Genomic DNA, 15,379 nt, shown 5'->3' on the forward strand with positions numbered 1-15,379 from the left:
TAACTAATTATGGTTGATTTGGGGTTATGATCTCGGCATTGTGAGGGTAAATTTTTTATAGTCCTACTATGGTAATGCTTTAGCAAGCTAGAGGTTCTTGAATCTGATCCTTATCTGACTTACAGTAATATATTTACGTAATGTTTGTTAATGGCAACATGGGCTTAGAAGTAGGTTTTTCAACTGTTTTAGCTTTAAGAAGTTGACCGGTGAGTGGAAGAAACAATTATTCTTAGCTGTGTTGAAGTCATTAAAGGGAAATGTAGAGTGTTGGCCTTTGAATAATGTACCATTACAGGTTAAAGTACCTCTTTTTTTTTTCTCTTCTTCTGGTTATTTTCATCTCTGTTTTGTCAATTGCCTTTTTCTTGCATTTTTGGTCAATTTAACAATCGCAAGAAAAACTCTATTTGACAATATATTGGTATCTCTTCAGGTGAAATCTGGAACTCTATTTGACAATGTATTGGTATCTGATGATCTTGAATATGCTAAGTTGGCTGAAGAGACATGGGGCAAGCATAAGGATGTATGTGGAATTTTTTTTCCCCAAGCGATGCACAAAAAATAAAAAGGTTTAAATTACTTTCGTCTGCTTGTTGACACATGAAAATGTTCATGTTGTAGGCTGAAAAAGTTGCTTTTGATGAGGCAGAAAAGAAGAGAGAGGAGGAGGTACTTTTCATTAATTCTCCTCTGTTGCATGATGTCTTGAGTACATTTGAATTCCATTTCTGTATAGTTTGGACTTTGGACTTCCTTTATACTGCATTATTTGAACAGTGATCATTTGATTATGAAGAGACAACTTATATCTCAAACTCCTGTCTGATTTTGTTTCAGGAAGCAAAGGATGACCCAGTCGATTCTGATGTAAGTTCCTGACTAAAATGTTGTTCTCAAAAGAGACTCTTTTTGCTCCAGATTTTATCTGTGATATGTTCTTATTACGTGCACTTTCTTAATGGGAAAAACTTGTTCTTTTAGGCTGAGGAAGGCGATGATGATGATGCTGCTGATGAAGCAGATAGTGATGATGCAGACGCCAAATCAGAAACAAAGGAAGATGTTACTGCCGCAGCTGAGGAAAATGTTAAAGTAAGGGCTTTGTCTGATCCTTCAGTGCTGAGTTAACCATGATGATTTGTTATCAGAAATTTCAATTGTTTTAACTCTCTTACTTCCACCCTTTTGCAGGACGAGCTGTAGGAAAATACGTGCGAGTGCTGTGGTTGGCCCAACATGCTGCTGCGAAGAAGAGCTTTGTTGGCAATTGAGCTCTCGACATTTTTCATTTTTCTTTTGGCTTTTAGCTGTAGAATTGCTGTTTAGGGAAAAAAGATATTGGCTTTTGGCTTTTGGCTTTGAGTATCTTTGTGCTTTGTACCGTTGAAAAATGGTTGAAAAAAAAAGTAGCAACTACAGTCACAAAGCTGCTTTTGGCAACTTTCTTGCAAGAAAATCATTTAGTTGCATTTGATCGTCTTTGGTAAGGGGTCGATGGTTTCTAATTAAAGAAGTTACTTGTTTATGACAAAATGGGCACTCTTTTCTTATAATGGAAAAAAGTCATAAAGAATTGGTGTTTTATTGAAAAATGAGTTTATTTTTATTTTATCCGATAAACAAATTCCTTTTTACTTTCAAAATGGGTACTCTGTTCTTATGATGGAGGAAAGTCATAAAGACCTGGTGTTTTATTGAAAAAATGGGTTTATTTTTATTTTATTTGATAAATAAATTTGTTTATGGAAAAATGGGTGTTCTGTTCTTAAAATGGAGGAAAGTCATAAAGAGCCAGTTTTTTATTGAAAAACGGATTTATTTTTATTTTATCCGATAAATAAATTTATTTATGAAAAAATGGGTACTCTGTTCTTATAATGGAGGAAAGTCATAAAGAACTGGTCTTTTATCAAAAAATAGATTTATTGTATTTTATCTGATAAATAAATTTATTTATGAGAAAATGGGTACTCTGTTCTTATAATGGAGGAAAATCATAAAGAGTTAGTCTTTTATTAGAAAATAAATTTATTTTTATTTTATTTGATAAATAAATTTAGTTATAAAAAAATGGGTACCCTGTTCTAATAATGGAGGAAAATCATAAAGAGCTGGTCTTTTATGGAAAAGTGATACTTTACACAAAGTGACCGCAATTTGGTTTATGAAATAATCCCAAATAAAAATTTAGAATGAATTTATTTGTTTTGAAAGTTGTATAACGATCGTTAAAACTCCAGAGAATGAATTTATTTGTTTTGAAAGTTGTATAACGGTCATTTAGTTGCATTTGATCGTCTTTGGTAAGGGGTCGATGGTTTCTAATTAAAGAAGTTGCTTGTTTATGACAAAATGGGCACTCTTTTCTTATAATGGAAAAAAGTCATAAAGAGTTGGTGTTTTATTGAAAAATGAGTTTATTTTTATTTTATCCGATAAACAAATTCCTTTTTACTTTCAAAATGGGTACTCTGTTCTTATGATGGAGGAAAGTCATAAAAACCTGGTGTTTTATTGAAAAAATGGGTTTATTTTTATTTTATTTGATAAATAATTTTGTTTATGGAAAAATGGGTGCTCTGTTCTTAAAATGGAGGAAAGTCATAAAGAGCCAGTCTTTTATTGAAAAACGGGTTTATTTTTATTTTATCCGATAAATAAATTTATTTATGGAAAAATGGGTACTCTGTTCTTATAATGGAGGAAAGTCATAAAGAGTTGGTCTTTTATTAAAAAATAGATTTATTTGTATTTTATCCGATAAACAAATTCCTTTTTGCCTTCAAAATGGATACTCTGTTCTTATAATGGAGGAAAGTCATAAAAAGCTGGTGTTTTATTGAAAAAACGGGTTTATTTTTATTTTATCTGATAAATAAATTTGTTTATGGAAAAATGGGTACTCTGTTCTTATAATGTAGGAAAGCCATAAAGAGCTGATTTTTTATTAGAAAATGGATTTATTTTTATTTTATTCGATAAATAAATTTAGTTATGAAAAATGGGGTACTCTGTTCTTATAATGGAGGAAAACCATAAAGAGCTGGCCTTTTATTAGAAAATGAATTTATTTTTATTTTATTCGATAAATAAATTTATTTATGAGAAAATGGGTACTCTGTTCTTATAATGGAGGAAAATCATAAAGAGCTGGTCTTTTATTAGAAATGAATTTATTTTTATTTTATTCGATAAATAAATTTAGTTATAAAAAAATAGGTACCTTGTTCTAATAATGGAGGAAAATCATAAAGAGCTGGTCTTTTATGGGAAAGTGATACTTTACACAAAGTGACCGAAATTTGGTTTATGAAATAATCCCAAATAAAAATTTAGAATGAATTTATTTGTTTTGAAAGTTGTATAACGGTCGTTAAAACTCCAGACATTGGCAAACAAATTTTGGGGTTGCATAAAGGCAGAGCGAAGAAGGAGAAGAATTGAGCTTTTTGTCCGTTGCAATTGTTCCGTTAAAAATGGCTCTATTCGATTTTACCTATTTTTTGTTGGGTAAAATCGTTGGTTCTAACGATCAATTCTTCATTTCCCGTCAATTGTCCTTAATTGGCCAAAATTACGAAACTTTGAGGATGAAAAGTGCATTTTTTCCTATAAAATATTTAATCAAATGTTATTTCTTGTCTTAATTTTTGTTATGACTATATTACATATTTATTAAATAGACATACCTTTATAATTAAAGTTAATATTTGATATTTTAGGATGCCATATATTTAAATAGATGAAAATTATTTTGAATATAACATATTAAAATAATTTTATTTGTCAATCATTTTGGCCCCCCCTCCAAGGAAAAAATCTTGATTTCGTCACTGCTTAGGAAGAAATTGGGGTCTATTGCTAATAAAAGATTGTGAAAATTTACCTTTATATCCTAATTATTTGAAAAAATCTAATGAACAAATTTTGCAAAAAAAAAAAACCTTGTTTCTTACCAACAAATTAAGTAACTAATAAAATCACCTGTAATGTTGTTTTAACATATTTAATTTATGTTAAATACAAATTTTATCAGTTTCTCTTTCGTAAAAATATAAGTATAACACCTTTTCAATTTTAGTTACAAACATTTATTTATTTTACATAAATATAGTGATTCAGAATAAAATACCCATAAATAGCTAGTATTTTGTTAATGTAATGCAAAAAATTCATAAAGAGCTGGTATGTTATGGGCGCAATCTTTTTTACTTTCACATATTTAAATTTTGTTAAATACAAAATCTACCAGTTTCCCTTTCGTAAAAATATAAGTATAATACTTTTTCCATTTTAGTTACAAACATTTATGTATTTTACATAAATATAATGATTCAGAGTAAAATACCCATAAATAGTTAGTATTTTGTTGATGTAATGCAAAAAACTCATAAAGAGTTGGTATGTTATGGGCAAAAACTTTTTTACTTTCACATATTTAAATTTTGTTAAATACAAAATCTACCAGTTTCCCTTTCGTAAAAATATAAGTATAATACTTTTTCAATTTTAGTTACAAACATTTATGTATTTTACATAAATATAATGATTCTGAGTAAAATACCCATAAATAGTTAGTATTTTGTTGATGTAATGCAAAAAACTCATAAAGAGCTGGTATGTTATGGGCAAAAACTTTTTTACTTTCACATATTTAAAAATTGTTAAATACAAAATTTACTAGTTTCCTTTTTGTAAAAATATTAGTGTAACGCTTTTTCAATTTTAGTTACAAACATTTATGTATTTTACATAAATATAATGATTCAGAGTAAAATACCCATAAATAGCTAGTATTTTGTCGATGTAATGCAAAAAACTCATAAAGAGCTGGTATGTTATGGGCAAAAACTTTTTTACTTTCACATATTTAAAAATTGTTAAATACAAAATTTACTAGTTTCCTTTTTGTAAAAATATTAGTGTAACACTTTTTCAATTTTAGTTACAAACATTTATGTATTTTACATAAATGTAATGATTCAGAGTTAAATGTCCATAAATAGCTAGTATTTTGTTGATATAATGCAAAAAAAATTATAAAGAGCAAGTATGTTATGGGCAATTTATTTTTTACTTTCAAAATCAGTTTATGCTAAATACAGGACAATCAGTTTACCTTTCACAAAAATATTAGTGTAACAGTTTTTCAATTTTAGTTATAAACATTTATTTATTTTACATAATTGTAATTATTCAGAGTAAAATGCCCATAAATAGATAGTATTTTGTTGATGTAATACCCATAATCGGGAGAATCAATTGGAATCCATTATTCCTCAGTCTTGGACGCTTTATGTAAAGTAGAGATATTTGTATTCAATTAAATATGAAACATGCAACAATCTGTCTTCCCATAAACCCAGTTTCCACAAATGTTAATATTTTACTAATATAACAATTCAAATCAATTTCAATAATTCAAATTTAGTAGGTTAGATAAAAGTTGTTAGAAAAGTGAGAAACCAAAAGAAAAATAACTCAAATTTATTAAAAGTCCAAAAAGAATTTAGTACTTCAGCTCTAGAAATCCTCCAAATGACTATATATTAGAACAGCGATAATCAAAATAGATTACATAATTAAAAAACTTAATGTTTCAAACATTTATTTTCTTAAGTTTCACTTTTTAAAGGCTCTCAACTCGTTATTCAATAATGTCCATATGTTGCTTCAAAACCAAGCATGGCTGTGTTTAGTACTGCTTACGCTTCCTCTTCGGTGTTTTATTTCTAGACCCATTATATATATGTTAATTCCGTGACACCCCAATACATTTTCAGCTTCTGCCATACACAACATTTCCAAACCGGCCCGTGCCTGTTATAGGTCACAATTTGCTTTTGTAAACATATTCCTTTCATCATCTGTACATGTCAGTTTCTTTGACATATTCTTTACCTTTCCACGTGCCTGCTTCTTTACCATATTTTTTACCTTTTCACACCTGTCTTTGGATTATATGAATACACTACAGAATTTACCGATGTTTTTACCCGATCTTCAACATTGCCAAAAACTTCTGACCATAACCAGTAAAGTACATAGTACAAATCACGCTAACCTATGAAGACTTCAGTCCCCTTTGGAAATGGAATTGCAGACTTTATCACTGATTTCAACGGCTAGATTAATGTCCAAGATGGGCCTAATATTTGTTTTTTGTTTTGGGAACGAGAAATTGAGACAATCCGACACATCTCAAGCCTGATTTTATGGCGTGATAACATGTCCCTCTTATCTATTCTTAGACCTTCTAAGCTCTGTTTTCAAACTCGGACCGGACCGGCCGGTCGAACCGGTCGAACCGGGAACCGGCCAGGTAGCCGGTCCGAGTCACATTGAAAAACCGGAAATTTAAGACCCGGTCAAAGCCGGTCAAAAACCGGATTTGACCGGGAAAAAATTGGTTTTTCCGGTTCAACAGTAATTTTTTTTAAAAAAATTTCAAACTTTTTAATATTATGTTTTGGCCCCCTAAATTGTTAAAACTTATTGATATACCTCAAATATTTGATACTTTATAAATATTGTCCTAAAATTTGATGTTATTTTTCAATTAAATTCATAATTTTAATTCTAAACTTGTTAATATTTATTAAATAATATAAATTGCTACTTGATTGTTCTAATTTCTTTGTATTTTCTTGTTAAATATATTTGAAACATCAAATATATATGAATATACCTTTATTAATATCAATATATTATTAGATATTATATATATAATATTTTAATTTTTAAATAATTTTTATTTATGACGTCATCCGGTTCGACCCCTATCGACCCCCGGTCGAACCCATTGACCCCTGACCCCTGACCTCGGCCGAGTCGCTATCCGGTCCGGTTCTGAAAACATAGCTTCTAAGTTCTAACTTAAGTTTTACATATAAGCATACATGCTCCAATGTTATGCTTTTTGAAGTGAAGAGTGCGTGCATTCTCATTTGCTTTTATCCTGCGTCACATTGGCAGTTTCACTGCTAAAAATGGCTTCCATTCTCTCCCTCTGCATTTTATTCATAATGTGTATTTACCAAAGCCTTTCTTTCGCGGCTGTTGCGCCATTTCTTGATGGTATGCTTTAAATAGTCTTTAATTTTTTTCATATAAAATTGCTAAATGAAATTTTCTTAGGTACGAGATAACCTTGGTACGATTTTTTTTTTTTTTTTTGGGTTTATGCCAACTAAATTCACTTTACCATATCATTTTTATGTCAGCACTCAGTACATGACGGAGGAAATATCAAATCTTACCTCCTAATTTCACTTGACATGCAAACATGATCCACGTAAATTGTAGAAAAATCAAATGCACAGCGTTAATTTTCTCTAACATGTTCAACATCAAGAACAACATGGACCCGTTTGAATTTTTTATTTTGAATCTTATGGTGTTTGACTTGTCTTTCCGATACTTGGAAAAGGTTTTTCGCTCTGGACTTCTTTTTAATCATTGATATGAACCGACCTTCTATGTACTCTTCCTCTTTATTATTATTTTTTCTGAAAAATTCGAACAATGGCAGGATACAAGAACAGGGAGAAAAATTTACTCATAACTAGAAGTAGTATGTTTTTCTAACCATATTCCTGTTTACATTTTGCAGGTCTACTAGAAAATGGTAACTTTGAGGAAGGGCCAAAGGTATCAAACCTTAAGAAAAGACAGATCATAGGAAAATACTCCTTGCCCAAATGGGAAATTCATGGCATAGTTGAATATGTTTCAAGTGGACCGCAACCTGGTGGTTTTTACTTTGCAATCCCTCGTGGGTCTCATGCAGCGAGGCTTGGAAATGAGGCTTCCATATCTCAATATGTTAAGGTGAAACCTGGAGCAATGTATTCATTGACCTTTGCAGTCACCAGGACTTGTGCCCAAGATGAGAAGCTAAGGGTTTCTGTCCCTGGTTTTTCGACTGAACTCCCAATTCAAACACTGTTTAGCAGCGATGGTGGTGATACTTATGCATGGGCTTTTAAGGCAACTTCTGATGTTGTCAAGGTTACATTTCATAATCCTGGAATTCAAGAGGATCCTACCTGTGGACCTCTTCTGGATGCAATTGCAATCAAGGAGATACTTCCTCTCAGATACACTAAGGGTAAGTCCTCTTCCAAATTTGGAATTTTTTTCCAATGTCATCTGCCTCCCAGATCTTTAAGCAGATATGTGAAAGCTCGATATTGGCCAGTACAAGAAAAATGTTAATGGCACACACTTATCTGTTAATGATACTCCTCTTGACTTTTCTAATGGCAGTTGTAAATTCAAAGAAAAACATGGCAATTTTTATCTGATTCAAATGGCAAAAGGTTGAAAAAAAAAAAAGGTGCCGTTCACAGAGAAAGGAGTGCCATTAACATTTATCCCAAAATAATTGTCTGAATTGTTGGGCTATGGTCGTAAGTTGATCACAACCCAACTGCCTTTTTGTTCTTTTTATTATTGACTGTTGATATTCGTTCACGAACACACTTATCTTTAAAATATAATTTTGTAGTTTCTTCTAAATATATAGTAAATGTTAACCAATGCAATGAATATTTTATAATTGATAGAAAGCTCCTAATTTGCACTGAAACTATGCAGGTAACTTGGTCAAAAACGGTGATTTTGAAACCGGCCCTCATGTGTTCAAGAATTTCTCAACTGGGGTGCTGCTCCTCCCTAAGAGGACGGACATCTACTCATCGCTCCCTGGATGGATTGTTGAATCCCTCAAACCAGTTAAGTATGTTGACTCGAAGCATTTCTCTGTTCCCCAGAGACTTGCAGCTATTGAATTGGTTGGAGGAAGAGAAACAGCTATTGCACAAATCATAAGAACAGTACCTAACAAGTTCTACCTTCTTTCCTTCGCTTTGGGGGATGCTAGGAATGGTTGTCTTGGATCAATGACGATTGAAGCTTTTGCAGCTAGGAAAACCATAAAAGTTTCATTTACATCAACTGGAATTGGTGGATCCAAGACTGCCATCCTCAAGTTCCAAGCACTTTCAAACAGAACAGGAATAACTTTTTATAGCCCAAATTATCACACAAAGCTTCATGACTATGGTCACATATTTGGTCCTGTTTTGGATGATGTTAAAGTGTTTCCTCTCAAATAGTCATTGTTAGGGTGAAGATCAAAGAGAGTGATCAAAAAGCAACATAGTTTTGGAAGCTTTTTCTTTTCTTTTCTTTTCTTTTTTGTTAGTTCATGAACAAGACAACCCAAACCCATAAACATCGATCCACGGTATGAGGGAGGGGAAGCGGGCATGAGATATAAATTGTGTAATTTATATCTCTATACTATTAAAAAAAATCTTTCTATTTTCTAAAGTTTAGGCTTCAAATATTGCAGAGGATCAATTTAAGCCATTCATTTTATTTGTTTTTTGTTTTTTTGTTGTTATGTCATTGGTGTGTAATGTTGAAAACTATAACCTTGGATTTAAGCATTTTTTTTTTGGCTAACATTGCATTTTTTAAAATATCTTGACATTACTACAAGTCTATAACCTTGGATTTAAGAAGTGTTTTTTTTTTTGCTAACATTGCATTTTTTTAAATATCTTGACATTACTACAAGTCTATAACCTTGGATTTAAGAAGTGTTTTTTTGGCTAACATTGCATTTTTTAAATTTCTTGACATCTATCATTGTTGTACTGTTATTAGGATTATATAAGAGATAATTTCAAAAACCTCCCTTGAGGTTTTTTCTAATCACACCTAACACCCCTCAAGTTTCTAAAATCACACTTAACACCCTTAGAATGACAACCTTTGTAACATAATAGCCCTTTTATGTAAAAATAATATTAAAAAATATGTTTAGTAGAGGGACTATAGTATTCTTCCAATTTTGCCCTTTTGTTAGTTGATTTTTAAAATTTAGAAGATGAAAATAAAAACAAATAGAACTACAATATTTACATAGAAATTGAAGGAGTGTAAGCACAATAACTGCTGAATTGTATCGTTTTTGTTGATTCATATGACCATTATAAGATCTGTGCCAAAGTTTTTGATAGAAAGGAAAAAAAAATTTTGAATACTGTTTGTTAACCAATTTTTTCAAAAATTTTGTTTTTGATAATTGAAAACCAATATAGGTATATTTAATATGCATTTTTTTTTTCATGATTTCAATTGCATCCCAGCATTTTTTTCACCAAATGAATGATTTGAACATATTTTTCCCTCACCTCTTACTGATTAAACTAGATGGCAAGATAAATCGTAGTTAAAAAAAGATAAATTTTCTATGTTTAGATTGTCAAAGAACCTCAAAACCCATCTTTTGATTGCATATGCAAAAAAAATAGTGCCCAAATTTTATGTGCATTTTTGTTACTTTATTTTTACATAATCGAACATAAATGTTTTTTCTTTTTTCTTCCCTTTTCCTGCATAAGAAATATGAAAAGGCAAAAAGGAATAAACTTTTTTTTATTTTCATCTTCTAGTTTTCAAAAATCAACTTGCAAAAGGGCAAATGTGGAAGAATATTATAGTCTCTCTCTTAAATACATTTTTAATACTATTTTTACCTAAAGGGATTGATATGCTACAAAAGTTGTCATTCTAAGGGTGCTAAGTGTGATTTCAAAAACTTTAGGGGTGCTAGGTGTGATTAAGAAAAACCTCAAGGAAGGTTTCTGAAATTATCCCATTATATAATTTGAGCTATGATTTGATGTATCTGTTATTAGGATTATATAGTCTGAGCTATGATTTTATGTATGCATGTGTGTATGTATGTGTGATTTTAAACGATTTATTCGTTGGATCTTGATTTTGAAAACTTGAATTTAGTATTTGGGTTGCTAGTCATTTTCTTTTTTCATTGGAAGGGAGAACATACTGAATTAATGTAACCACCAAACCATTAATTGATAATGCATTCAGTCTTTCCGTCATAGAGTTTTGTTTTAAAAGCGCAATCTGTCCTGATGACCTACCAATTCTTTTGACTGCTCATGGTTATGAAAATTTTTTTAACTAATTACAATGTATTTATTTTTAACTAAAGACTAGCGTATGTGAAAATAATTTATAGGTAAGTTGTTTTGAAGGCTTGTAATATAGCTAACCATACTATGTGGAAGTATTCATGTTTGAAAGGAAGAAGAAAAATCGCAAATATACACTACACATAGACCATAAGAAAAAAACTCAACATATACATAAGTGAATAGTAAGTAAAGAAACAAGCATGGATTGTTACCCATATCAATCAAGACGAAATTAGCAATTAAAACCTGCTAAAATCCTTGTCCTTGTTTATACTTTGCATACAACAACACCACTACTGTAATCAAAATATGTGTGATACTTCTACTTATTGCCTGAATTCTCACCATCAATTTGGAGAGAGGTCATATTGACATAACCACCAGCACAACCATTTTGCCATGCTAAGTCGGACAAATCAGTACCACCAATAGCATACTTCGAAACATCCTCCATATTCAAATCAGAGGGGATCATGGTACCCCTTGATAAATGGAACGGTTCCATACTCAAATTAGAGGGCATCATGGTACCCTTTGATAAATGGAACGGTTCAGTGAACTCTTGAGTAATTGCTTCGAGCCCACCATGAGAATTAGTGTATCCTTGGAAATCTTGAAATGGATGATCAGGAAATTGGAAACTAGAAAGATCATAGATAACCTGGTTTGAAATGGCATCACCTCCTGTGTCTAGAGTGCTGGTAATATACTCCATACATTGATTGTTTGTAGAACCAGCAGAGGAAATATTGCCAACCGCCAAATCATTGTCCTCATTCTGCATGGGAGCTTCATTCACTGTAAAACACTGGTCAAGATTTTCCCTCATCAATTCTACTGTGTCACCTTCACTTTCATCTTTGTTTTTGCGTCTTATGTTCATATACAATCTACATAAAACTGGATCCGACTGTCAAAAATGAACAACATGTTAGTAATGTATAATGGAGTTTGTAAATGAAAAAAGCCATGCAAATGGACATCCTATATTATTTGAGAAGTGGTTACTGAGCACTTAGTATAATATTGTTGTAAAGACTTGTAGATTAAGAAGTGGACACCACTCTTTTACATAATAGTGTATGTATGTACTATACTGACAGAAATCAAGAAGTAAATTGTTCTTGACTTAGGTGGCTAGAGCTCGGTTGTCAAAGAGTTTTAATCGATTATAACTTCCCGAAAATTATAAAAAAAAAAAAAAAAAACTTGTTTCCTCTTGAAAACTTATTCTTATGCTATGAAGATTTCTACCTTCTAATGATTATATCTGTTGGACTCAAGCATGAAAACTGGGAGCGCAGGGAGAGGAAATCTCCTCCCATGTTCTACATATTCATATTTTTTTTGAAAAATTTTCTATGCATATTGAGCTATTGACGCCCCCTAAAAATTTCTGAATAATTTTATGTTGGTTCTGAAATTTACATGTGCATGCATGTTACATCTTCAAATCAAAAAAAAAAAATTTTTTTTTTTATCCTGTCGTTGATTGGGCTACATATATGTCTAGCTACCTATGCACACTATGTGTATAAACATCCAAAAATGTGTCTATATATCCAAACTAAGACATGCATAGATAACACATAAAAGACATTAAAATGTTTCATGAAATAATCAGATGAGAAGGAGAAGAGAAGAAGTGAGAATAAGCATAGCATGAATTGTTATTCTTATTACTGTCCATTGAAAAGATTATAAGAATACCTTGAAGCATAATAATATATAAAGCAAGTTAATCAGAAAATAAGTACTGACTTGTACCTTGGGGTTATTTGCATGAATTCTATATTCATGCATCTTCCAAGCCGTTTTTTCACCAGGCCCAAGTAAGAAATCTAGTGACTTCCTGTATCCGACGGTATTGCCATTGTAATAAATCTTCTTGTCTTTGCCGGTGGGTTTCCAAAATCCACCATCTCCACATGATCGAGAGGGACGGCTGCCTTTGGGGTATTTGTTCGTCAAATAGGTGAAGAAGTACCATCCGTTCACGTTATGAATGCTATCCGATATGTATCTATCTGCGCATATATAACCAAAAAAGAAAGAATCAAATATATAGCGTAGTTATGCAATATTACAACAAAATAAAGAAAAAGGGGATCGTAATTTATTTATCAAGGCTGCTTTTATTCAAATTTTGTTAGGAACAAATACCCATTTTTTAGACAGACAAGAATGTTAGTTATTAAATTAGATACATAGCCCATACCCTAAACTAATCACTTTTACGTACGTGCATCAATGAGAAACCCTCTAACCCCAAATCTCATCTCTATGATGATGGTGTTCTCGTGATCTACCGTCACTGAAATTAATGTTCAAAAAATTTCAAAGATTTAGCCTAATTAATTGGGGATTATGGAATTAAAAGGGGTTCAATTATGCTCTATCGTTAAACAGCAAATTAACACTTGTACATAGCATATTCGTTAGAAGAACATCAGACCATGTCAAACACTTTCCTTCGCATGGAGTAAAGTTCCCGGTTACAAACTAGAAAACACCTAACAGATGTTTTCCGAGTTCTTTATCCGAAAACTAGAAAAACAACTGTTAAGAAGTCACGAGCGAGAATAACATAAAGTTTTTTCAATTGTATAGATACTAACTTGTAAGTTCTTGAGGATTGTGGCCGTAGACATTGGCTTCATGAATTCTGTTAAGTGGTAATGGAGCCTTGGCGATCCTTTTCCTCAAGTAGTGTACAATTAGCTCTTCATCAGTGGGGCAAAACCTGTAACCGCGAGGCATAGAATCCAGAAAATTCTGTGAATTTTCGTGGAGAATTATGCCTTGCGGAACCGGTTGCTGCTGATCATTGAGGGGATACAGCTGGTGTTGATGTTGCAGTGGCTGCTGCTGTTGGCCCTGCAAGGGCGGCCAGTGGTGGTGGAGGAGGTGATCATGGAGGAGGTATGGCTGCTCCTCCCTCTGCTGCTGGTGATTATCCATGCTTGTTGAATGTTGAAGAGGCTTCTTTTGCCGGGGGCGCAGTTACCTAAAATAAGCGCCAAATAAGGTATATATATATTTTTGTCGTTGGGGTGCCAACCTGGCACTAAATGTCCGGTACATCCGTACAAGTGGGGTCGGGTATAGACTTAGTTACGTAAACTTACTCCAGTTGCAGTACAATTCTACTTTTCTTTTACTTCTACCCGAATTATACTCAATTATTTTGAAATTTTGGATAGCAATAAGAACATTCTTCCATGCCGCTTGTCTATATATCATAATTTTTATAATTTAATACCTAAGGTAATAAAGTTTTAATAAATTTATAATCTAAGACAAAAGAATAAGAGTCAAAGTTGTCTTAATGTAGCATAATCTTTGAAAATTATAGTAATTTAATCCATATTTTTCGTTCCGTAACTTTTAAATATTGTTAGTCCACATATGGATTTATGAATTAATCTTCTATATATTGACACTTTCACTATTGGATGCGTGATACACAATCTGAATTTAAATTAATCCAAATTTTATATATGTGTCATGTATCCAATCGTGGTAATGTACACATTATTAGTGTATATAAGAATAACACTAGATTTATACATTTTTTTTTGTCTAACTTATGGTTTTTACGTTAAACTTTAATCATATGGGTCCATGTCTGTATTACATCCATCCCATATAGCAATGGCGGAGCCAGAAAAAAATCTTAGTGGGGGCAAAAATAACACTAAAATTTTTTTATCTACTCTTTTTTAAATTTTTAAGCAAAAAAAAAATAAATTCACCAACAAGTACAAATGATATGTATATTCCATGAAAAATATAAAGAGACAAACTCAAAATTATTAATGTAATAATCATGAGGTTGACATGGTCCCTTTTGTAAGTAATATCTCCGAATTTCATCTTGAAGGTTTGGATGATAATCCCCAATTTTTTTTTTGGGCTGGATCCGCAGGTAATTCATCTAAGTTAATCCCCAAGTAACTTCTTTTATTGTCATTTTTTGCACTTTCATTATCCTTGGCTTATTCTTTATTAGATGACTCTTTTTCCATTGATTTCTTCTTGAAATATCTCTCCATAGCTAAAGAAATTAAAATCAATATATAAGATACTACTCCAATTAAAATATTAAATGTACAATAAAATCTATCCAAGAACTATTTTACAAGTTAAAGTTATTTATTAAATGACTTATTTATTCATTACTATATCAAATCATTAATCACAACATATGAACCTAATCAAGTTAATTAGACAAAAGGATCCATACAAGAATAATTTAAAAGTTAAAATATATGTCAAATGGTCCTCTATTCATCATTACATTAACTCCAATATAAGAAACTAATCAATGAAAATAAAAAATAAATTATAAATCCATA

At 31.5% G+C, this 15,379-nt stretch overlaps 2 protein-coding genes across 2 annotated transcripts; both read left to right on the plus strand.

The window, feature by feature from the left end:
• The first annotated feature begins 439 nt into the window (after nt 1-439).
• On the plus strand, nt 440-1,475 carry LOC113697399 (uncharacterized). Its single transcript, XM_027216999.2, has 5 exons — nt 440-529; nt 628-675; nt 844-873; nt 988-1,098; nt 1,198-1,475. Exons 1-5 carry the CDS (start codon nt 462-464, stop codon nt 1,391-1,393), a joined length of 453 nt encoding a protein of 150 aa, XP_027072800.1. The 5' UTR covers nt 440-461; the 3' UTR covers nt 1,394-1,475.
• Nucleotides 1,476-6,953: 5,478 nt separating this feature from the next.
• LOC113696484 (protein TEEBE-like) lies at nt 6,954-9,125 on the plus strand. The gene is made up of 3 exons (XM_027215891.2): nt 6,954-7,083; nt 7,619-8,116; nt 8,605-9,125. Exons 1-3 carry the CDS (start codon nt 6,996-6,998, stop codon nt 9,123-9,125), a joined length of 1,107 nt encoding a protein of 368 aa, XP_027071692.1. The 5' UTR covers nt 6,954-6,995.
• Nucleotides 9,126-15,379: the final 6,254 nt, after the last annotated feature.

The sequence above is a fragment of the Coffea arabica genome, chromosome 6e, assembly GCF_036785885.1.
Source record: "Coffea arabica cultivar ET-39 chromosome 6e, Coffea Arabica ET-39 HiFi, whole genome shotgun sequence".
Classification (NCBI taxonomy): domain Eukaryota; kingdom Viridiplantae; phylum Streptophyta; class Magnoliopsida; order Gentianales; family Rubiaceae; genus Coffea; species Coffea arabica.

Coding starts and splice junctions, on each gene's coding strand:
- LOC113697399 (XM_027216999.2), top strand. CDS start 462: ATGTATTGGTATCTGATGATCTTGAATATGCTAAGTTGGCTGAAGAGA. Junction 676..843: donor AAAAGAAGAGAGAGGAGGAG/GTACTTTTCATT, acceptor ATTTTGTTTCAG/GAAGCAAAGGATGACCCAGT. Junction 1,099..1,197: donor CAGCTGAGGAAAATGTTAAA/GTAAGGGCTTTG, acceptor ACCCTTTTGCAG/GACGAGCTGTAGGAAAATAC.
- LOC113696484 (XM_027215891.2), top strand. CDS start 6,996: ATGGCTTCCATTCTCTCCCTCTGCATTTTATTCATAATGTGTATTTAC. Junction 7,084..7,618: donor TGTTGCGCCATTTCTTGATG/GTATGCTTTAAA, acceptor TACATTTTGCAG/GTCTACTAGAAAATGGTAAC. Junction 8,117..8,604: donor TCCTCTCAGATACACTAAGG/GTAAGTCCTCTT, acceptor GAAACTATGCAG/GTAACTTGGTCAAAAACGGT.